The 25,787-nt window shown below is 31.7% G+C and overlaps 1 protein-coding gene and 1 long non-coding RNA gene across 2 annotated transcripts in view; one reads left to right on the top strand and one right to left on the bottom strand.

The window, feature by feature from the left end:
• Window positions 1-25,787, bottom strand: part of LOC132734133 (uncharacterized) — a 122,825-nt gene that overhangs the window by 942 nt on the left and 96,096 nt on the right. The window contains exons 5-7 of the mRNA XM_060720850.1: window positions 13,002-13,109; window positions 11,809-11,910; window positions 4,697-4,925 (exon numbers count right to left, since the gene is read on the bottom strand). Of these exons, the coding sequence (XP_060576833.1) occupies window positions 4,697-4,925; window positions 11,809-11,910; window positions 13,002-13,109 (439 nt within the window). The remainder of the gene's footprint in view (window positions 1-4,696; window positions 4,926-11,808; window positions 11,911-13,001; window positions 13,110-25,787) is intronic.
• Window positions 1-25,787, top strand: part of LOC132734134 (uncharacterized) — a 116,691-nt gene that overhangs the window by 6,617 nt on the left and 84,287 nt on the right. The gene's annotated exons all lie outside the window — the stretch shown is intronic.

Raw genomic sequence — 25,787 nt, 5'->3', positions numbered from 1 at the left:
TTCATTTTTTTCATAACGTCAGTAATATGGTCACAATGTTAAAATTATATTTTTTTCCGTTGAATTACGTTGTAACCTGACGTGACGTCCATTTCAAAATGGTGGCGCCTATATAAGCGTCATTTGTGTTCGTCTCACAATTAGCGTGAAATGTACTTGCTTTTTTTGGTAATTATAAAAAAAATGATTATTCTTATTTGATTACTGGTCAAAAGCTAAATATTATCATTCAAAAGAAAATGAGAACAAAGTTGGTGTCAAAAAGGCAATTTAACTAGCAAACCACTATTTAAAATAATAAAAAAACATTTGAAATAAATATACCAGTAATCGCTTTATGACTTCTAAAACACAAAGATTTATATAATTACTATGATATACTGTCGTATTTTATATCATTTTAAGAGAAAAGGAGCAATGAAGTGATTTGAGTAGATAGCTTTTCAATCAAGCGCGTATCTTGAATACCGCAACGCGTCGTAATTCTGTAGTTGTCTCAATTTTGTGCATTCATAGATATCAAGTCTATTCAAAAATATACTTATGGACAATGAAAACGCACGGTTGGGATAATTGCATTTTAACAAGGAAAATTTATTTCTTTTAAATATTCTTTTCACAGTTTCATAAAACCGAATGCATTTCGGTCATTTAGATACCAAAGTTATGAAAAATGATATCATTTTAATAAAGTTATTGCATGATAAAGACAGTACCCGAAAAAACAAAAGTAAACACTTTTGGCTCATTGTGATAAGATCACAACAGAAAACAGATTTAATCAATTCATGGTTACTTTGTGAAATGAAATTATTTATTATTTTAAACCGTTAATTATAAACTTGTTTTTCACATCTTTCTAGAAATGTTAGACACAAATGAGCAATTAAATTTTTATGAAAATGAATATTAAACTATGCCAATGGTCAGTTTGAGAAATCGTCAAAGCTCACATTGAAATTGCACTTTTCCTCAATTAAAGGTGCTTAATTTCAAACACTACTGAAGATTTGCTAGCAAATTGTGTGCAATGGTTCTACAAAGAATTAACCGCTGGGCAGATTTAAGACAGATTTAGTCTGGTCTATCTTACAATCAAATTTTGTATTATCAAAGCGCCAACCGTTTTGTTGTCCATCGGTCTACAATTTCTCGGCTTCCCCAGCGTTTTCACGCTACACTACAGGCCGAATGGCGCCAGATTCCACAGGCGACTATCCGCACCGTAAGGTCTATGAGGCGATGTACATCTGTAAGAGACCCTGATGGAGGATATTGTCGTTTCTAAAGATCCCGTCGGTGACATTACGAATAGACATTTATGAGTGTCTTTGTTTAGGATTTTCATTTTGGTTTTTGCCTTTGTTAAGTTTGCATTACTGTGATGAAAAAGTGTGAGTTTGGGATTTTCACCTTAGGTTCTTCGATTTACTGGTGTACATTTGATTTTAAACATTTTGAATTATTTTCAGTTGTTTAAGTTGTTTTTTGTATTGAAGTTATGATACATATCTAACGACGTCGTTAGTGTTTTGTTTTCTTGTAATAAAATGCATATAGTGCGGGCGTGCGTTTTCATTGTCCTTAAGTATAATTAAATTGATCAGGTTCGATGGGATACAAAAATATGTTACCCTTCTTTATTCGGGTGCGATGTTCGTGCGCTAAAACTTTCCGTAGGTTTCCCATTTCACACGAAATCGCCAACAAATACTACATTATCATGCAAATCAGACAAGATATATATAGAAAGGAGAACTGATTCGATTTTCACTATACGTTCAGCATTGGTTTGCTTGTTACCACAGTATCTATTTTAACTAACTCCCCCGCTAATGAGAGAACACAGACTTGCGTTGGAGGAAAATGCAAATTATAATAATATAATATCATGCTTTCTAGTTTGAGCAATTAAACATAGGCCTATACACTTTAAGCTTATAAATACAGATTTAATTTTCCGTCTCACAAATTCAACAAAATGTTCAGAAAAACCGGCAGTGATTTGAATTTATTAAGAATAAGGTCAATAAGTGTGTTTTTTTTGTAGACTTAAAGTGTTACATATTTAATTAAAAGGGAGGGGAGATCGGGTCAAAGAGAAACACCCAGTGACGTCCTCAATAATTTAAGTCTACCTAAAATTTGAAAATATTCAGTATAAAAAACAATAGCATAATTTTCGCGGGAGAAAAATACCGTGTATTGTTTATTTTGTAGAGCAAAGAGTTTGATTTAAAGGAGTCTTGAATAACGAGATAATATATAGGGAAATCATTTCTGAGAAAAATATAAAATAGTTTAAAAACATAAAATCAAAATGAAGGCCATAGATCTATGTAATTAAAAGAAGAAGTATTGTACCTTTATAGATTCATGTCATAAAGTGTGTTTAAAATTAATTAAATGTTATCAAAAGTTTTATTATTAATAGATTTATATGAATTGAAGGTGTAATTTTAACAGTTAAGTTGCGAAATATGGGTATACAAAAATTATTTTAAATGCCACCAAGACAAATTTATCTCGACGCTTAAAAATATCTGTATTAGGTTATAATGCCTAACCACCCTCTGTCAATGCCGCTACTGGAATCATCCATAAAAAGTGCGAGGAATTTTTGTTACGTCATATATTTTGTAAAATGTTGGTGACATAATAAAGTTTATTTCGTCAGGAATCCATTTTCAAGAGTTATAAACATTGTGATGTTAACATGTAAAATTGTTGGGCCGTTCTTGGATTTGGAGCATACTGAATTATGATGTGTTTCATTTACATATTTCATTTGCTAACCCAGATGACTCCACAAATTTAACTATCTTTTAATAATGAGACGGATAAACAGTTTATTTAAAAAAATCTGGATCATCATAAGTGTAGGAGTCATGCCATTCAGGAGTTTTAAAGTAAAAAATGGGATCTACGGAACTGGATGGAATGTGGTAATGAAGGAATCTTCAGTATGCGAATTTGTCGTGACGTTTAAAGAGATATATTTCGAAATTCATAGGGATTCTATTCAGCTTAAAAGTAAGTGCAATTTCTAGATTTTTAAGTCTTCCATCATGCATTGCAACTAAACTGTTACATCTTGTAGATCATGCTTTGTAAAATAATCATGAAACAACCCCGACAACCTCATGTATATTTTAGAAACATGACACGTGCTTTCTCCCGTTCATCTTCAAATGAAAAGTACTTCGGCAATGGCTACGGAAAATAAACAACAGAGATTTACCATAGAGTAATTAAAATTTGCTTTCACAAGAAAAGTAGACATTTTAGAGAAAAATACTGAAAAATCTCGAGGGTGACTCTTTTTTAGTTTACAAAAATAGTTTAATTTTTATTCAACCTCATTTTGTAAATTCACACCAGGCAAAAGGTTATTTCCATTTTTAATGGGACAGACTATAGTTTAAAGGATTCAGTGTTTAATACTGCCTTAGAAGTTCATTATTATTCGCCTAGGATAGATAGCGATGTATAAATTGATATTAATTCGTAATGTCTATATCATTTAATTTAATTTAATTAAAACACTATCATTTTATCTTTGACTGGAAGATCATTGACAACAGCAGTCTAATAATAAAAGATTTCAAGGAGAATAAAAATCAAAATATATATCTAGTGATTGACATTTTCGGTAAAAATTAGTGTAACAATCCATTTCTAAAGAACAAACAATGTATTCATTATATTGATCATATAACCTTTTGCGATTTCGTAAAATTGGAGCATCTTCATGTATATTTTATGCATGATGTCATATGCGTTATACAAACCTTTAAGAGGTTCAGTTGAAAACGCTATATGACAAATATAGAGGCATATCATTTATCCCCCAAAAGATAAGATGTGTTTTACTATACTTTATACTACATGAGGCAAGTGACTCCCGGGGCAGGGACAATTTTGACCTGAGGACCATAAATAATAAACTTTTGTAGAAAAATACAAATTGATGCTACAAGCCAAATATCTAAGCTTTGATCTTTGCAGTTGCACACAATAATAAGGTATATATATTCTTTAGGTAATGTAACATGTTGAATATCTTAGCTATTGTCATTGTAATTTCACAAAATAAGAATTTAATGTGTTTTCCTTCGCATAAATATATAAACTAATTGCCACAGGATGAGCCATTAATTTAATACCAGTTGTTTTGTGGTCCACAAAGTAAAGTTACATGCCAAATATCAAAGCTCTTGGCGTCGTAATTTCATACAATAAGTTTCAGATGTTTTTTTTCCTATATAAGTTTATTTAAATCAAGTAAACCCTTGGGAGGGGGTCAATATTGAACCATAGGGCAGGGTTCACATCAGTTGTGTTAAGGTCAATAAGCTTATGTTACAGTGCTAAATATCTAAGTATCTAAGCTCTAGCTCTAACTTATTATAAGTCATAATTCTGCCAAAAATTTTAATTTCTTCACTTTCGGTCTATTGGTTCAAAAGATACAGAGCAGACACGAAATTATAAATTTCATACACAATATTTACGTGTGACGCTCTGCAACTCGTCTCATTATGGTTAACATTTCTGCCAAATTGTTTTAATATCCTTCCATCGGTTCTGAAGATACAGACCGGACACGAAAACTGCTATCTTACGGACGGACGTTCAGGAGCCTAACATTATACGCCGAATTTGTTTTCAGGAGTATAAAAATAAAAAATCAAACCTTTTGATAAAATCAATCCGTTTTTTATCCTCTTTTGAATCAAAGGCATGAGTAGCAGCATCTTCGATATGTTCAAAGGTTGCATATGTGCATCCCAAATTGTTAAGCCATTTATTAAATACCTTGAAATACGCATAAAAGACCCAACCTTCTGTATGCTGATTCTTTGCTTCTAGCTCAGTTTCATTAACTGTATCATCAACGGTTCTAGCCATCTCCTGACAATTGCCTAAGAAAAATGTAACACATTTTGCAACATCTATTCATTACTGACATTATAAAAAGGATATGACAACTTCATGAAATACTCGAAGAATTTTCTATTATTTACCCCTTTTCGGATAAATAAAAGCTTTTTTCACAATTCTCCACAAAATAATTTGGCTGTGACTAAAAAAAGGATTGGAGCACCCCACTAAATACCGTATTCCGGTATATACCGGACAAGGCGCTTGAATGATAAAATGCTAAAATCTTGTCTTTTTACCCAACGGAATGAACTTTAACAGGTCTAATTCATCTTTTCACACCGAATCAAGTACGATAATCAAGGAAAAATGTAAAATTCGGCGAAAAAAACGATATTTGTCTATTTTGGGATCATGATTTCTGCAAGCGTCTAGAGGTACTGCTCCAATCCTGTATTGAGCTAAATCCAAATAATTTAATGGTAGGGAGAAACAAGAATGCATTTGTGAAAAAAATGCTATGCCACCGCATTAATATAACAGAATTGTTTTTGTTACTATACAATTGAACTTTGCCATAATGCAGAAGTGTCAAGTGAATTTGGGGGTCACGGTTATATTTCAGCATGTTAAATCATTCCCTGCGGTCTGGAGACCGCAGGGTATTGGTACGCGTTTAACTTTTGAGGCATGGAGGAGCACGTGACCTGTTTTCGGTACATGGAGGAGCATGTGATCTGTAAGCCGTATATGATAGGTTAATTGACCTTTCCGAAAACCCAGCTAAATACCGTTTGCCGGTACGTTACGGATTTACATGTAAGGAATTAGTCCGAATTACACCTAATTGAGAAACAAATCTATTACGTGATATTTTTAATTTTCTATAATTATTTTACCGTTTAAGGTGAAAAAACTTGAATGATGTGTTTGAAAATTATCAATCTTTCTTTAATATCCATCTCAAATTTTACAAACAATAAATTGTTTACACTGAAAATCTACAAAATTAAAATATTCGTAGTGGCATCTGCCATAATAAATAGAGATATTTTCTGCGTAAACTTGTGTGTTTACTTTATTTATTTTTTGCTCGGAATTATTCATAAAATGGTAGGCCTATTTAATCATTTTCTTAAAAAGAAATAATTGTTTTATGTTAGACCTTTTCCGGTCTTCAACGGTCACATGCAGTTTCCAAAGACCTTCTTCTATATTGTCCGATTATTGTCAACTATATTCCTGAAACAAACGTTTATTTATCCCCCCCCCCCCAAAATAATGTTGAAAATAGTTAAATGTAATATCTTTATATCATTAAAATGTTCACCGCAGGAAACCATTTTACTTGTTACACACATGTGCAGATGTGTCTAATAATAAGATACAAAGGCCATAGTGCAGTAATTGATTTAAAAATAAAATATGTTTTATTTAAAAAAATGAATTAACTGTATAACATAGCTGTATTAAACTTTGAAATGCAGGTACAGTAGCTTTTTCTTAACCCTTTACTTCATGAGACCTGTTTTGACGGCTTTTCGACCCCCACCTTTTTGAGGCCTCAAAAAATTTAAAAATTACCCTATTTAGGCCTCAAACACTGTTTTTCATTTGGGAAATGTTGCTAAAAAGGTGTCCTTTTTTTCGGCGCCGCTGAAAAGCCTTTGACTCTATCTCAATCCATTGAGAAGTTGCAGCACTTTGAAATCAATTTTGAGGAAAAAAGCTACGCAAAATAGTGATTTTGGGCAATTTTGAGATGTCCCCTCTCTGCCGTGGTAACAAGAAATTTAAGACTGAGCAAGTCGTTACAAAGGCAATGGTCCAGTCAACATTTGTGCCATTAGTTTGATTAGTATTGAAGCACTTTTCATAATTTCATAGCAGTTTGAACTTGTAACTTGAGGCTTTTAAATGAAAACGGTCATTTTTCACAATATGCTCACGAGGGAAAGGGTTAATTAAAAAAATTAACAAAACAACATTATTCACCAAAATTAGGTGAAAGGCCACATGTTAACATGGAAAAACTAGATTTTGGGTAATTTTAAGGTTTTTCATAATTTTTTGTTAACTCTTTACTTCATAGAGACCTGTTTTAACGACTTTTCGACCCCCCCTTTTTTAGGCCTCAAACAGTGAAAAAATATCCTATTTAGGTCTCAAACACTGTTTTTCATTTGGGAAATGTTGCTTAAATTAAGTGATGACTTTTTCGGCGCCGCCACTATCAATAAATACATCAGCGGGTTGCCAGAAGGGGGATGTACCCCCTTTTGATTGAGGGTATGAAGGGGACGGTAGTCCCCCTCATCGCGAAGAAAATTTTGGACTTGTGTGGGTATCAAATGACCCAAGGTCGATTGTAAGGTAATGTGTAACCAACGCTGAAAAGCTTTTAACTCTATCTGAATCCATTGAGAAGTTGCAGCACTTTAAAATCAATTTTGATGGAAAAAAAACAACGTAAAATAATAATTTTGGGCAATTTTGAGCATCTATTGAGAAAATCCGAGCGTTATAATTATGAAACATTAATATAAATAAAGTTTGAACTTTAAAAACTTCCCCAACGCCGAGGAAAAATGCCATGAATAAATGTTTTCTTTTTTATTAATATCGTCGGTGTGCTTCGAAAAGGCCCTATCTCAATTCTTGCGAAAATCGTTTTAGGTCATTTTCTTGACAAACAAACCGAGGCGCGCATTGTGCGAAAACACCCGTTTAGATAGCCAGTCGGAAAATGAATTTATTGCCATGTGAGAAAAAGACGTATAATTTTGGGATGAAAAATTTGTTCCGCGAAAATGCCCGATAATGTTTTGGAGTGAAATTTGAAAGTTAAAACGGAGGAAACGCGGGTTTTCTTATGAATTCAAAGATCAGGTATGCTTTTACTATTTGACAGTGGAAATAATGATGTGTTTCGTATAGTATGAAGTTATATACTAACTAAAACCATCAATACATTGGGCAATGGGAATTTTACATACAACCCATGTCGGCTAGGTGAAATGTTATGCTAAGAAAACTATTTTTAACTTGTTTTCGTAATGTTTAGATTTTATTTTCATTCTTTACACCAAAATGTACCAAACTGATAAATCTGAGCTGCATTATAGCTGTTTAAATAACTTTTATATGTAATAGGGCGTTTTTGCATGTTCATTTTTTGGTGAGATTTGTCTTATAAGGCATTTTCTTATATATTTTGTAAGACAATATTTATGTTCCTTATATTCATACATTACTTTTATTTATATTTTCAGCTTGTTTAAAGATTACAATCACATCCTAGACTTGTAGGAATTTATTTTCCCAGAGAAATAACATATAGTTTTCTTTAAAAAGATAATTTTTACATAAATAAATATACAACTACTAAATAAATAAATAGGTAAATAATTGTCTTAATTCCACATAGATATGGAAACATATATTTTTTAAGGATTCTCATTAAGATTATAATTAGAGTTATTAAAAGGCAAAGCACGTACTGATCATCATCCGACTTAACTGGGATGTTATGTAAGATGGTTGCTACGTAAATTTTATAATCATTAAATGTTTTCTACCATTTCACTTTATTACAGGTGTCTGATGACCACCCTCATGATTAGTGTTCAATATTGAATTATTGGACTATTTGATTTGTAACAACTGCAAAGTGATGTCAATAACATGTAATCTATTTACAAAAGATGAGTACAACTTCTTGCAGAAATCATATTTCTGAAAGACTTCAGCGATCTCGTGTGGCTTAACCGGTGGGTAGGGCTTGCGGTTTTATCTTAAGTGTCTGCTGGGCTTCAGTCTAAATGCGACAAAGGACTGTGACTACACTACTTTTTCTTCAAAGTCCAGTAAATGGCCAAGGTCGTCAATCTAGTGTAAACTCATTCGACAAAGAGAAACCGGAAAATAATGTGAACAATGCAAAAAGTATCATGGTTTTTGTTTAAACAATTTCCTGGAAAACATATAACCTGAAGACAATAAAGTAAATGAAATAATGTTGTTGTTACCAATACCAAAAATTAATACTTGGAAATTCTTAGTAAATACTTGCAATCTAATATAATGTCAGGATATCACAGAAGCTTATACAATAAGGCCATGGTCAGATGGAGATAGGCGCAGTTCATAGTCAAATTGAAGGGATACTTAGAATCACACTTTTTCTCTTGTTAACTATGTTTGTTTGATTGGGTTTTACGTTACAGCGACACAGTATAGGTCATATAATAATGGCAATGTCCCACCCAGCTTTACTGATGGAAGAAGACTTCAGTTGCCATTCCGTTCATTATTTTAGGCACGAACGGGCATCTAAGTAGAACCACAGACGTTCCTTAAGCTATCTGGATAGTTTGCTCACATGAAATAATCCAAAGTCTCTGTCAGGATTCGAACCCATAGTGGTGAGGGCAAGTGCTTTGAAGTCAACGGCCAGTGACGCTTGCTCGCCCGAGTTACCCATATGAGGTTCAATAAAAAAGGCATGATTTCTTGAAGAACTTTACGATTTGGCGATTGTATTAAAGCATTAGACATGGAAATACTTGTAGAACAATATGACTTGGTGGTTTTGATGTGACACTTTTAGTATTTGCTAAATACCTTTTTGTTTGTCATGAAGCAGCATATTAATAACATGAATGTTTATTATATAATAAATTATAGAGAGTAATAATTAGATAAATGAGAAATAGCCCATATTATGAAATGTTTTGTTTTCCATTGACCGTATATATATCTAGATTCATGCTTATTTTCACTAAAATTTCGAAATGTTCTTTTGAAATGTTAAATACTGTGAAGTAAACAACAAAAGAAGTACATGTAAAACAAAGTTCAAACAGCACTTTACATCCAGTTGAATGATCAAAAAGTGAACAAAATATGCAAAGATAACAGTCATGCAATAAACTTTTGTAATAAAAATTGTAAAACACGCAATAATCGACCAAAAACATATTATATTTTTTACTTAAATCATAATACTTTTCTTCAAATCTTTTTACTTTTATTAAATGTTTCGCTTATCTGAAGGCATGAAGCTCTTAGAACTTAAGAACTTGGTATTAGGATTGATGATTTTATTGGCATGGTTATTGTGCAGTATACAATGTACTTCATTGGTGAAGCCAATTTGACTACATGTTAAAAAAGGTTTAATATTTTGGAATGTGTGTAAGTTTTTTGTTTCATTTTTCAATATTTATTGTTGTCTTAAAACATAATAATTATTTATTCCCCAAATCCTTGAATTATTTTAGGAACATACATGAATCGTACTGGTAATATGTGTCTCTTTATGCCATTATGAACTTAACAAGAGTATGTTAACGTGTGCGAAAGGGCCTTATAAGGCCATTTGAGACACCTATTTGGCCATTTTTGCCGTGTGAAAAGGACTTATGAGCATTAATTATGAAACAGCAGGGCTTATCATAACTGAATTAAATGTACCTAAAATGAATTTAAATGTTCATTATTATCCGTTAATTTCATTTCTGTGGATGTTTCCCTACCAAAACTAGACGGTTTTTTCCATCTCCTGAAAAGTAGCAATTTTGCGTATAAGGCCTTTTCTAAGCACACCGACGATATGCTTTGTCTTCAGAGACCGTTTCGTTAAGCGACCAATTTTGTTTTTTCTCTTACGCAGTCGCTTTATACACGTTGACTGTATTTCCTTAATATCTCTGAACATCATGACCTTTAGACTTACTCCAAGCTGTTGAATAATTTACATAAAAATTGCATAACATGTATTAGACATTCCAATGTAAGTTGTTTCCTTTCACACAATTTTTATAAAGTTTTTACATTATGTACATAATGAAAATCAATGACTCCGGGGTGTGGCCAATTTTGACCCTAAGCTTAAATCTTGGTAGAGGTCCACTTCACAATGTTTTATGACAATAATCTAGTCTTTGTCCATTCTGAGAATTTTTTTTAAAATTTTTATTATATACATATTAAACCTATGACTCCAGGGCTGGGTCAATTTTGACACGAGGGGCAAAATTTGAACAACTTTAGTAGAGCTTTTTGAGAATGATTTTATTTTCAAATATCAAAACTCTAAGCCTTGTACCGTCAGATAAAATTATTTTTCAAGTTTTAACTACATGTATATGTACATAATGAAAATTAATGACCCTCCAGGGTGAGGCCAGGGCTATAATATGGACAACCTTGGTAGAAGTCCACTACACAATGTTTCATGCCAAATATCTAATCTGTACCTTCAGACAAGAAAATATTTTACGTTTGTACTATATGTACATAGTGAAGATCAATGACCCCCGAGGCGGGATCAATTTTGACCCTAGGGCTATAATTTGAACAACTTTAGTAGAGGTCCACCAGACAATGCCTTATGCAAAATATCTAAGCCCTAGGCCGTGTTGGTCTTTAGAAGATGTTTTAACTTACTTTATTCTTTTCATTCCTTTTGGTTGCCATGGCAACCAGATTACCAGATTTCTGCATGGAATCAAATTCTTTGAACAATTTTGGAAGCCGTTTACCCAAGGAACAGTCCTGCCAAGTTTGGTTGAAATTGGACTAGTGGGTTTTCACAAGAACTTTTAAGTTCACTATATATTCTATAATTCACACACACACACACACACACACGCACGCACGCACGCACGCACGCACGCACGCACGCACGCACACACACACACACACACACACACACGAACACACCAACGCACACACGCACAAACACACACGCGCGCGCGTGCGCACGCACGCACGTACATGTGAATCGCTATATGCCATCGCAGATGCTACGTTGGCATTAAAAGCTAGATTAAATTGTTCTATTTAAATAGTATTATATAGATCACTAAAGCATATAAATAGGTCAAGGCGAATTTTAAAATAAACTAACTAAAGACTTACTAAGTAATTCCAATGCAAAAAATTTCCAGCGTGTTGCAGGAAACGATCTTGATAACTGTAAGAAAACTTTTGTCCAGTCAATTTGAAATTCAGGAGGTGTACCTGAAAATTAAAAATAGACTGAATAAGATTTAAAGTAAGTTTCATAACAGTCACATCTTATTATTTGAAACGTTAAACAGACAATTTTCGATAAAGTTCAAAAGCTATGATGGATTTTCACTTTGGTTTTGTCACTTATTTAATCATTATGAAGTGTACGTATACTGAAATTAATCTATTTCTTCTGATGCTTTGTGTTTCAGTAACGAGTTTTATTGTATTCCTCAAATAGCTTTCAGTCATTATGATATTAAACATTGTCGTTTAAATAGACGACTGCTCCCGAAGCGGTCCCAGTAAAGGAATCATTACTTTTGACTCATATTGACGGCATAGTAATTAGTAACATTAACAAGATTGTTACTAAAGTAAAGAAACACTTTCTTATAAGCCAAATATGCCCAAATTTCAAAACGCATTCACAAATCAACGAAAGAGATATGACCATATACAAACATCGATATCTATTTCATAAGCCTGTATCACATTGACATCTTTAACTGACGACCTGGCATTTGAGCATGACAGGTTATAAATGTCCCACAAATTTATTAATGCCTGCTTATTTTTCATTCAATCAATGAATGGTGGAACTGATGACATGACTTGAACATCAAAGTGCTTTTTGGAAATACTGCCTATAAAGTCAAGATGTGATCTTCAGCTTTAAGCTACTTACATGTTGTCTGACATCGAATATGGTTTAAAAGTGCTACAAATTTAAGGCAAAATATTTTAAAATCTGTTACAGAATGGACATGTTAACATTCAAAATGGAACGACAGAAAGAACTGATATACCGGATACGGCTATAAATGCGCTTTCTAAAATTATATATTCAAGCCGTAGTGTGATCTTAACCCTGATCTTTGCAAACCATCGGCTTAATATGCCAAAAAAAACAGTCTTACCGGACACGAATCACTACATTTTTATATAAAGAATGAGGCATCGACCCTTGAGCTACAATCCACATATTTATGCAAAAATCATAATCATTTTATGTCGCATTAAGCATGAATTATTATTTATTCTAAAATAAAGATCTGTGTATACAGCAAAATGATTGATAAAATTGTTGTTTCTTAAACCCTTAAAGATATCTCTATCCCTGAGAGATAATGATTGGTCCTCTGTTCCGTGACATAGCTGGTTTTTTGGTCGTTTGCTTTCTGAGCCCTCTGCTCCATGAAGAACAACTGAAATCAAAAAGTATATTTCTCACTGGAATCATATAAAACAAACTTTATGTAACCAGTCCTTATAAAATATAAATAAGATATGCCCTGTTTATAATGATTACTGTTCTTGTGTGTTTACTGTATGAATTAAAATAGAGCGTGTATTAAATGGCACTTCCCTGTTGATATTTTGATTTTCATAAAAATAAATTGATGAAATTGATGATCATAAAAGTAAACAAGTTAAACAAGCGTTCTGGAAACACCAGGGTAGCAATTAACAACAACAATCAACATAAAATATTCTGCCGTTAGCTCCCGTCTGATGGGGAACACAAATCCTTACACAGAACTAGAAATAAAACATTTACAAATTGTATGCATGTTCATAATTTTATAATATTATTATCTTAAATAACGTTTCAATTATTGCCACTATTGTTGAGTCTTTTGTAGATTGTGATGCATGTACTAAGTCTCAAATGGGCGAAACAGCTTTAAATTAAAAGCTTAACACCAGTAGTCGTTTGACTTAGATGTAAAGATATGTAAACCGGACCGAAGAGCACAGTTCGTTTTTATTATACAGACTTATGAAGTTTTTTGACGTCCCGAGACTGGGAATAATATTCGAGATTAATGTTCCATTTGACGTAGGTCAAATAATTATAATAATTGTGGAAAATGACCCCAAATTATATAGCGTTGCAACGCTTTTTACTCAAAACAAAAAAGGACAACAATACGATTTTTTTTATTTATTTCTAATTATATTTCTGAATTTAATTTTTGCTTTGATTCGATAACACATTTATCCGTGAAAATTATATTTAATAATTTCACAGTGAAAATAATTAAAATATAATTTCACACTTTTCAATGAAGGCTTTCTGGATAAGTAAATAACCCAGGGTTCGTAAGACAGCCTTTCAAAAGATGCCATGTTTTCAAAATTCCTAGTCGCTGCTTGAATGTATACACATATGTCAACAATTAATTTTGTCTGTAACAATCCACAAATATGTTTTCTTCCTTATTATAGACGTAAAATTATTAAATCTAAATGAAATCCCTTCGACTCAAACGCATTTCATTCTTTCCTCGCTTAAAATAAACATTTCTTAAAAATTACGTCGTGATAGAGACTAATATAAATACAAATCATCCGCTTTATTAGTGTATTATATAGCAGAATTATGATCGGGCTGGTGTAACTGTTTCATGTTTTTAAAATGTTCGTTATAATGATTAAAAGTAGCGATCATTTTAAGTTTTTTTTTATAAACAAATATCATCATCGCCAATTAACGTTGATTTTCGAACTTATTTTCTGCTCAAGACTTCTTGTATGTATTAGAAATTCGTCTAAAATTGAGGCTACAAGTGGGTAAACAGATTTTGATAATAATAAACTCTTTATTTAACGAAGGTAACTTATTAAGACAATACATCAAAGCATTAGATACAACACATATAATGCAAAATCTTATTTTCAACAAGGCCTTCAATAAAACATAAACATAACAACGGACATATTCAAGCAATTGTAAAGATTACAACATTCAGTAAATCTTAATCAACAAAGAAGACAGACATAATATTATGTTATAGTATAGGTAAATTTTTCTATAATTCAATCTCTAGATAATAATAAATGTTTGAAATGTGATTTAATATAATTTAAGACTTGATAATATTTCTATTTTTTTAAGGAATAGTGTTCCATAAAACTCCATACTAGAATAATAAAAAAAGTACGTTTCAAATAATTTGTTTTTAGGTCGTTTTATGCATAATATCTTTTTATGTGTTGATCTTTAGTAAAGTAAGTTTTTATTTTTGAGATAACGGAATTAGATTAGAAATATATGCTGGCGTTAATTCATTCATGCTTTTATATACCATAATTCCAGAAAAGTATTTACATCTAGTAGATGGAAAAGATAACCATTTCATATTTTGAAACATATCAAGAGAATTTGTTTTTACGGGTTTATTTAAAATATTCTAGCGGTTCTTTTTTGTAATTTTTTATTAATCTATTTTAGATCTGATTTGTTACATTGGGACCAAATAATACATCCATAATCAAAAGTAGGGGCAATGTAAGCGTTATAAAATAATTGTTTCATTTCAGGTGTAAAGAAATATTTGAATTCTTTTCAGCAGAGATATTTTAGAAGCAAGCTTAGAACATGTTTTGTCAGTATGTGTTTTCCAAGATAGACAGTTATCAATATGCAATCCAAGTAGCTTTTGACAATGAAAGCATTATTTATTACTCGAATTCTCAATATGCAGAGAAAGATTGCCTATGTTATTTATTTTACATTTTGATCCAATTATCATGCACGTGGTCTTTTCTGGATTTATGGCCATATTATTGAGAGTGTGCACCATTCCTGTATTTTTAGTAAGTCTAGTTGCAACTCAGACTGTATATTACTCAAACTTTGGGGTCACTATGTTGTAATGTTGATCGTCTGCATACATATCAATGTCTGAATTCGTAGTGACTGATATATCATTTACATATAAAAGAAAACAGTATAGGCCTAAGATTGAGCCCTGTGGCACGCCCTAATATAACCCGGTAAGGCTTTCAGATTTATCATTGGGTTGACTTTTTACAATTTGCTCTCGGTTAGAGAGATAAATGACTGGAAAAATTGACAGAGTTTTTCAGAAAAATGATAAAGTTTTAAAATTTATGAATCAGTAATATTATGGGTAACCTAAATCAAAGGCTTTTTTAAAAAAATCTAAAAATACAGCAACCTATTATATTTCCCTCATCAATATTTCGTAAGCCAAGCATCTATAAGGCGGATCAAAGCCGTTTGGCAAAGAATGATGTCTCCGGAAACCTGACCTGGTGTTTCATTAATGATAAATTGGTAATAACATTGAGGATAATTATTTAGCTGATTTGCAACATGCCTTTCAAGTATTTTTGAAATGGTTGGGAGAATAGATATTGGGCCCTATAAATTATTGGGGTTTGACTTATCTCCCCCTTTCGTGTAAAGGTATAACTACGTGCTAGTTTTCAGTTTATCTGGGAATATACCTAGTGAAAATACTCTTAAATTAATAATTGAAGTTATTGCTCTCGTTATAGAGTCTTTTAAAACATAGTTTTAACATATAAGGACAAATTCCATCAAATGGCCCACCCGAAGATTTATTTTTTATCAAAGGTTGTCCATAATATTTGCTTACTTTCAAATTGTGGTTATGAATCAAATTCGTCAAATTGATTTATATTCAAGTAAATATTAAGCGAAAGTTTCATTCAAAACTTTTTTAAGCAATAAAATAAATAAAAAAAAATCGCCATTCGTGAAAATACTTTTTTAAAGCCTCCCTTTAATTTGAAATAAAATTTTCCCCCATTCTTTTACAACCACAAAACAAATTTAAAATAATTCCCCTTTTTTCTATATCCACCGGGGGGGGGTTTTTGCATATTTCTAACTTGAGTTATTGTCCATTCTGCATGCATGATGGAATTTCAACATGATAACCATATATAAGAACAATGTTGTTGTGCGCGAGACGCATTTGCACAACCTTCAATTTTCAATGCCATACTAGTAGAATCAAAATTCAAATTCTGTTTATGGGGCTTTTATCTATATTATTCGCTTGAAATTGATTGTCGAAATACTTGGGGTATGTCTTCACAGTTTGCCAAAAGTCAACATTTAATTATTTGGGTGTGAAGTCCAAATCTTGTTTGTCAATAATTTGGTGTCATTAATTTTGATGGATAAGTTTAATTCATTTGGCAAATGTCTTTTTCTTAAGATCAATGGGTGTTTATGACTACAACTTTTGAGGCCCAATGTAGGACTTTCTTATCGGCCATGTAAGACTCATATATCATATTCAAGGTCAATGTTATTAAATTTGGGGTAAAAAAGTCAGATTTTTTTGTTTGGTCCCTTATTACTTCTGGCCATTACTTGATTGACTTTCAGTTTAATTTGGCATATGTGTTTATTTCCCAGTCAAGACGATGTGACATGCAAAATAGATAATGTAGATAGTACCAACCAAAAAAAATACATGTTTATCAATCTTAAACACCAAAAATAATGTCGGGATATGCGGAAAAGCGTTCAAATTTTTTTTAAGTTTAACTACAAACGATAGTCATACTTGACATGATAAAAGAAACAAATAAAGATCATATATACGACAAAGCATCGCAATATTTGCTATTTTTTAACTGTACGTACAGTCAAACAGAGCTTTTATGAATCAAAGCCGTGGCAAAAACAGTAGCATATAAACGGAATAATAATTTTAAATATAGAGCAATGCAAGTAAAAACATACGGAAATAACTTTTATGTGGAAAATATAATTATGCTAAAATATCTGTTTTGGATTAATTGAAATAATTTTCAAAATAAATATTCCTCTGCGAAGAAGCATTATTTAAAATCATTAGCATTTAAAGAATAGAATTTTCTGACCTAGTTCATCGATGTTCAGGTTAGCAATATAAACTGCATTATTGTCATGTAAAATGTGTTTGATATTGATATATGACTGTGATTCACTTTCCTTCATTTACAAAAAAGTGTGATTGCAATAAATGTGTCAAAGCATTTAAAACGAATAACTAAAAAGAAGTGTTAATTGTGTAGAAGTGTGGTCTGAGGTAAATCCGGCGACCAAATTACTTCCCATTACTTCATGTTATATTTATGTAAACAATAGGCCAATACTTTCGGAGATTGGCTACATAACACAAAGTGCAAACAACAAAATAATTAAAAGAGAGCACTCTATTCGGGCTTTTAGATAAAGCAGTCATAGTTCGCGATCCTTACATTGGGTTTTAAAGACATTTTTACGGGCGGTACGATTTACTAGATACTACTAATTTAAAATTTGTATAAACTACTATTCATCGAATACAAATAATTGAGTGACTAAATACCCCTTTACTTTTTTAATTTTAAAAATATTGAAATAGTGTTTTTTTTTTTTTTAATTTAATATTTTTCATTTTAAATCGTGGTATGACATTTCAAAAAAAGACAATAAAAGCGAACGTAAAACATCGTCACCTGTATTTTTAAGTGTAATAATTTTTGCTTCAACTTCTTTTTTCAAGACAAATATGGTCCGTACAAGTTGTTTACTAAGATATTTAAGTACTATATAACAATAACTCTATGATATGTGTCAAATGAAACATTTTAATGGCGGAATAAAATTGAATTTATCATAAATTTATGTGATCTTGGTCCATTATCAATTATGGTGATAATAAGATTGGTTAGACCTATCTATTCCTTAATGGTTCCTCCACCTGACTGTTTTAATCCTATTTTTACAACGAGCTGAAGATCTGACACCCAAAGGGCCTGTTCGCAAAAGCGAGCCTTACGGTAACGGCGAGCACCTTCTAAAGATAGTGATGGTTTTTGAAAACTTTCGTCCTCAGAACTGAATTGACACATCGCAACTTTTAGAATTACAAGATAACGAAAAAAAAACCGATTTATTCTTGAAATTGAAAACGGAAGCGTAAGACTGGTGTCCTGCGCATTTTATTATCGGAAAACCATTTAATTTGGACAGGGAAACAGAATAAAACGGAAGCAGTTTAAAAAAATACCGGGAATGACCCAATTTTAAAAACGGGAAAATGTTTTAAAAAAATAAAAGATTTTTTTACTATTTCATGTTAAAAGTAAATCTAGCTTGCTTTGAGGCTTTGTCTTTTTCATATTAGTTTTCATAATAAAAATGTGTAGACTACTCCGCCACATTCATATTTAATGATCCTTCATTTTGAGCTTAGTGTCCCCTGATTCTAGAGGAAAACCTTGCTTTTCTCAAATTAAAAATATGTGTGGCGAAAAATGAAACCCAAAGAAAATTTTAGAAAGATTGCAAGGTGGTCCATGTCAACTTGTTAAAAAAGGGGTGTACCCTGGTTTTAACTTTTTTAGCGGATATTGTGCTGTCCTAACTCCTTAATGGTCTCAGTGTCCGCGTTGGCATACCAATTAAGTTTAAGATTTGGGTGCAATATCTTCTCCTATTCATTTTATTTTTAATGAACCGCCTAAGAATATTTGCTTTGGTAACTTTATATCCTCATATATAAACCCTAGGCATGATTATGGTCCATTTTTGCAAACTGAATAAAATGGCTTTAGGTGAATTTGTATAAAATCCTTGGCTTAAAATTTTTTCAAAAGTAATATAATCTTTCGAAACCTGGTGGAGACTTCAAATTTGAAACTTAAACCATATGACATCAGATTTTTTAAAGAAAATTGAAAATATTCAACATGAAACCTAATACATATGTTGGGATCATAATTGGAAGGTCACTATTAAGCCCCATAAATCCCTGGTAAAAACTTACTTGGGCGCTTTGTAAACTTGTACATTGGCGTTTTTCCTAGTAATTATACCGAATGTTATAAAACTTACTCATTTCCTGGTAATGTTACAAGTTTTAGATAACTTTATATGAATCAGAAATAGAAAACTGGACAGTATCGAAATATGGCTTGTTGATGAATAAAAATTATAAAATTGTGTAAGGCAAATGATTCATTTTGTTTATTTTGGTTGCGTATTTGTGTTTACTTTTATCTGGCTTTTATAAAAATTGCCTTATAATATGCTTAAAAGGTTATAAAGTTTTTTTTTGGTTACACAGTATAAGTTTAATTTGTGTAGCTAATCATAATGAGCTTTCGGTTATTTATAATTTTATTTAGTTATCTTCAATATTAATTAATAATATTTTATTATTACCATATGAATTTATACATGCAAGGACAATGATTGAAGGTAAAATTCAGTTCCTCTTTGTTTCAACATTTATTTCATTTTTCAACCTTTAAAGGAGCAGTAGTCCAGTGGTAGGACGCGCGCTTAGGGATCGAGAGGTCCCGGGTTCGAACCCCACTAGGGGCACTGCTAATTTCCTCGAGCAAGAAATTTACCTGCGATTGCTTCACTTCACCCAGGTGTAAATGGGTACCCGCGAGTGTGGTATAAATCCGTTGCGCCAAAGTGTCGGCTGCATGAAGCGGAGTTAAAAGACTCCCCAGGGAAATTGATAGATAGATACCAGTAGCCCGATGACCAGGGGTAATAGCTGTAAAGTCGGTGAACGTGCGTAAGCATGAAACTTAGACTATAAAATGCAATTACTAAAGGGAAGAAATGACTGTCGTTAATACTTTAAGAAATATTGATTTCTTACCTGGTATATTCCCGGTGTCTCCAGTTACTTGAACACTTTCCCTTGTTCTATGTAGTAATATGTCATCTGAATTTTCAAGTTCTTTGCAGTCTTAAAGACAACGTGAATCATCATATTTATAACAGACCTTGTGAAATATTACTAGTGAAATTACTATATAGAATGTATTAAAAAAAGAGAAACATTATGAGTTTAAATAATTTTCTATGAGATAAAGTATGGTATGAAAGAGACTGTTTTAGTATTTTTAGCAAGCTTATACTCTTATGGATCGGAAAAGCATAGCCCTGATATTGATTTCTCTCGATGTTGGAGTTTGGTCTTTATTATTTCAAGTTATACGACCAGTGCAAGTTATACAATTCTATATTAATCTTAATTAATAAAATTTCGTACAGGTTCATTTGAATCATTTTTTTTTTAAATAAATGAGACTGTTTTAAGGACATTTTTTTCAGAGTGCAATTTGTATTTAAATTTCATTATCACATTATCAAAATTTTTGATTCTATAAAATAATAGTCTTACTTAAAAGATGCAGCTAAATAAACATTAGTAAAGCTAAATATTTTTATATACCGTTGCTCTTTGGTTTAATATGTGGACGGACCACAGCAATGTGCCTTTCATTTTTGTTGGATTTCGGTGGTAATTCATTGCCATCAACGTTATGTAGACTGGATTTATCTATAATAAAGGTTCCATTTAACTAAAATTTAGTTTATTTATAAAGAATTTGTAAAAATTAGTTTCTTTCTCAAAGCCGCAAATGCATATTCATTGTTTTATACATTTTTATATTATTGGTCGCCATGTTAGAAACAAATGAAATAAACTTATTTTATAACATTAAGTGTTTGGTGTTAGCTGTATGTCTAACATTTACATGCTCATTGCAGTCAGCTAGCTTGATTGTCATGATAAGCAAAAGAATTATATTCTTTGTAGGTTTTATTAGATTAAAAGTGAATGTCAATTTAACTAGTTAAGGACATTTATCTTAAAGTATTTTTTATTTTATGGTCTACAATTCAAAAATGTTGCAACATTACACATTTCTAAGTATTAATGATGCTACCTTTATTTTTGTGTATGCTTGTTTTCTGCACAACATCTTCCTTACAACGATTGGTTGTTTCTTTATAACGTTTTTGACGGTTACCATAATTATAAAATGACTTAACCTCCCATAAGAATTAATTGATTCTAGACAATGACTGAAACGGCACATAAACAGAGAGAAACACATGCATTAACGGATAAAATAAATTAAGCATATAGTGATTTTGCCCTTTTGTTATCATGATTTCAAGAACCCATGTAAAAAGCGGACTGCTTTATGAAAGCCCTGTTAATGTCATAATTAAAACAAACTGACCAATGACAATTCACCCACGCATACAAGACATAGCAAAACCGGGATTTCTTCACGAAAGCACATCACAAAACACGAAATTATCAAATCAAACGAAAATTTTGTGTAATAATACCGCTTATGTATCCTTCTGCGTATATCAAAGTCTTCAGAAGCTCTCCGACTTAATATGATCCCTAGGCCAGTGAGGTCGAGCTTTACACTCGTCCTCCTGCTTTTGCACATGTAAATGCACGAACAAAGGGTGCTGCATTAATCACTAAATATCTCGGTGTATAGTGTATGAATAATTATTACATTATATCTACAATATGCAATCATTTTAAGATAATAGTGACAAAATCGTTTTAACCTGATCCTGCCTGACTTTTAGGAGAATTCAAGATTATCTCACTTATAACCGTTTCTTTGCCATCAGCATTACCATCACTTTGGTTTTTTACACCATATTTGCGTGGCACTATCCAATTTTTATCATCTTTCGGACATCTAAATAATTAATATAAATTTTTTTAGTTTTAAGAATTATGATAAAGTATATTGATAATGGTGATAATAAAAGTAATGACTATAATAATTACATGGCATATGATGATGACATTAATAACAATTATAATGATAATAACTGTAATAATAATAATACTTGCATTTATAAACACATTGTTAAAAAACGCCAATGGAAATTGTGGCATTGTACACTATTATAATAAAAATTACTTACTTACTTAAAAAAAAAAATTCTTAAGTGCACCGTATGTAATGATTAAAATGACAAGGATTAGGCCACAAATTGCAGCCCAACCATCAACACCATCACAAGCTTTTGAAACATTTACTTAAATAAGCTTTTTTAACATTTACTTAAAAAATATTCTTTAATTGTTCAAATTTACAAATAACTTTATAATATAATTACATTTTGAACAAGAACGCTACAACAGTTAAAATGATAAAAACAGTAGCACCAATTGCAGTCCCAACTATCATCCCCAACTCTGATTCATATGAGCACCACTGTCATCTGTTAAATGGAAAACATATATAATGACTTTTACGCTCTTCAATTATTATTGCTGTAACTCATCTCATTCATACTAAGAAACGTAAACACATATCTTACGACAATAAATTAATGATATTTCGAATAAACGCTTTTGTCATTCCAGAATTCGCCCCAGTTGATAATAGAATGTAACTATGAGAAAAGGTTCCTTAAATATGCACTGCAAGGTATGACCTTGAACCGGAGAAATATAAAAAATATAGATTATATATCGAAAGCAAACTTGTATTATTCACACAAATTTCGATCTCTTATTTAATGAACTTTTTTGCCCTTGCAAAAGAACATATCTTTACCCAACGTAACTAATTTTAAGTATCTACATGTAACGCCTCTTTGAGAAAATAATTCAACGATATTTTGGTTAAATAATTTATGTTAACTACAGTAAGTTTTTCCTTTTTTTCTGTAGTTTTGACATAATACAGCTTAACGGACAAAGCTTTAAAAATATGAAATGTATTACCTCTACTATCATGTGTACCATTTTTTAGCTCACAAACAGCATCTTTGTATATTGTACATCTCTCTTTATATACATCACAAACTGTACAGTTTCTACAACTGACATTTTCGTTAAAGGTAACACATTCTTGTTGATATGTCCCATCCTTGCATTCCTCACATTAAACATGCGTTATATTCCCAGGACAGTCGCCTATTGCTATGTAACCAGGTTCACAAGGTAAACACTAAAATATTGAAGCAAAATGGATGTATGTTTTTTAATTAAGGCAATAAATGAGAAATACTAATCTTCAAAATATTGCAGATTTACACTTGAATCGTTCAAATAGTTTTCCGTGTTACTGTAGTAGCACTGTGTCGGACGATACAAGTATATTTGCTGATGGTTAATCGAATTAATCTAAGCTGGAACTTGAATATGATCTTATCACTCAATCTTACATCGCTCACTTTCTTGACAAACTTATTCATATGTTACGCGGAAAATAAAGGTCCAGTCGCAAGAAAGGCTCAAACCACTTGACTCATGTATAAGATGGCAGACACCGTAACAAAAATAATATAAGTCTATAAGATAATCTTCCTTTATGTAATGTGATTGATATATCTTCTTACCTGTATTCCTATCCCGTTAGTGTAAGTGTTGTTACAGATATTGTTAGCAAAAGCTTGGCTTGAGAGTACAGCGATAATAATACCATAATAAACGGGAATTGTCATCATTGTCTGAAAAAAGGATATCATTTATTTATAAATGCGCTATTTCATGACTCACTTAACATCTTTGAAAGAGGCAACAATAAAGTATACGGTATAAAACAACGCTTAAGCACGAAATAAAGAGGCACAGTTTTGCTTTGAACAAACGCATCGGTGAAAGAGCTATTGTATTTGACTATCAATAAACATCTAATGGTATCCAATCTATTGAACCTATTCATCAATTAATTTTAAGATAACTAGAAAACAAGCCCCTGTCATCAAAATTAAACAGTATTCAAAACTACAGCTGTGCGTGACAAGTGATTTGAAGTTAACGACCTTACCTACTCGCAAACAAATTGTAAACGTAGCATCTCGTCGAAATAACATTTCACTTATCTTGTTATAGTTAGTCTAATTTTTGATTCTGGCGGTTACTTTCTCATGCTCATTTTCAACTATGTAATACACCATTTCGTCTGTTTTCACACGTTTCAGATGGACAGAATAGTTAACTTTATCATCATGTTTTTATTTTACTTCAATTATTGAAGAAAAGATAGATAAGTACCATTATGACAAAATCAATAACTGATTATCACAATATTTTATCATATATTGTTTGTTGAAACGAAATGACTTAAATAGACCATGGTAATAAATAATGTCCACAATTGAGATCACTCCGCAATTTATACCATTTTTGCCTAGTCTCGTTGGTGGTCATAAATGAGGGATAATGGATTGTACTGTATTTGATAATAAGCATCATAAAGGCCAATGATTAACATTAGGCATCGACAGCAAAACTTCTTTATGCTGAAGCAGGAGAAAAATACGATTTCCCTTCAGTATGCAGCTAAAGGATCATCAGGTGGTTAAACCTCCGAAATTATGTTATTTTCAAACCAAATTATAGCGACAATTATTTACCAAATCAAAGGATATTAAACCATAAGGCTTTTGAGTATAATAAATATTAATCATTTTAAAAAATCTTAAGATAGACCAAAGATGTGTTCTTTAAATTGCTAGATTACATGGATTAAATTGAATCATCGTTATGCGCTTGACATATACGCGTATACATGTATCTTAGTACGTTAAATGCATGCAAAATTTCATATTGAACTTTTTAACAACGTAGCTCAATGTTTTTTTTATAACACAAACTTTTTTCAAGAGTACCGAATATATTGCTAGCCATCTTAAGTACATGGTACGAATGTAACCGTTTTCCTCATTTACCACGCCTACAGAGTATTTATTTATTTAATAAATCGTATTTATCTATATGTTCCATATTCTTATAGATCGTTCATTTGTTTGTTTGCTTGTTTCGTACTAAGATTTATTACTTTGTGCCTGGAAACGCATGGTGCATCATAATACAGAATTCGGATCATGTGACAGTATTCCATCCACGCCGATGCATTGTAACAGCCCATGGTGGTTACGCAAGATTATGTTATATTTGAGACTGCGCAAACAAATCACGATTCGGAAAAGTCGTCAGACTTTCGGTTATGAATGTGTACAAAAATACCCATATTTAGTTTTGCAAAAAAAAAAAAATGGATATCATTTTAACACATTCTAGAATCACCTTAATTCTTAATTCTTAAACGTATATGTACATTCGATTGAAGTACTACACTATTATGATATCATTTCCTTAAAGCAGCACGCACAAAGTGTTTGCTTATTTCATTATTTATTAAAAATATATTAAAAAAGATGCATTCAGTTCATCGCCTTAGTTAGATTTCCAACATTAATGATGAATGATAGGAAGTTTTCGTAACAGTTTTCTCAGCAACTATTTGTCACAGCCTCATGA

This window comes from Ruditapes philippinarum, unplaced genomic scaffold, assembly GCF_026571515.1.
Source record: "Ruditapes philippinarum isolate M1 unplaced genomic scaffold, ASM2657151v2 ctg5873_1_1_1_1, whole genome shotgun sequence".
In the NCBI taxonomy this organism is placed as follows: domain Eukaryota; kingdom Metazoa; phylum Mollusca; class Bivalvia; order Venerida; family Veneridae; genus Ruditapes; species Ruditapes philippinarum.
The sequence above is the reverse complement of the archived record's forward strand: the minus strand, read 5'-3'. Positions and strand labels throughout refer to the sequence as shown.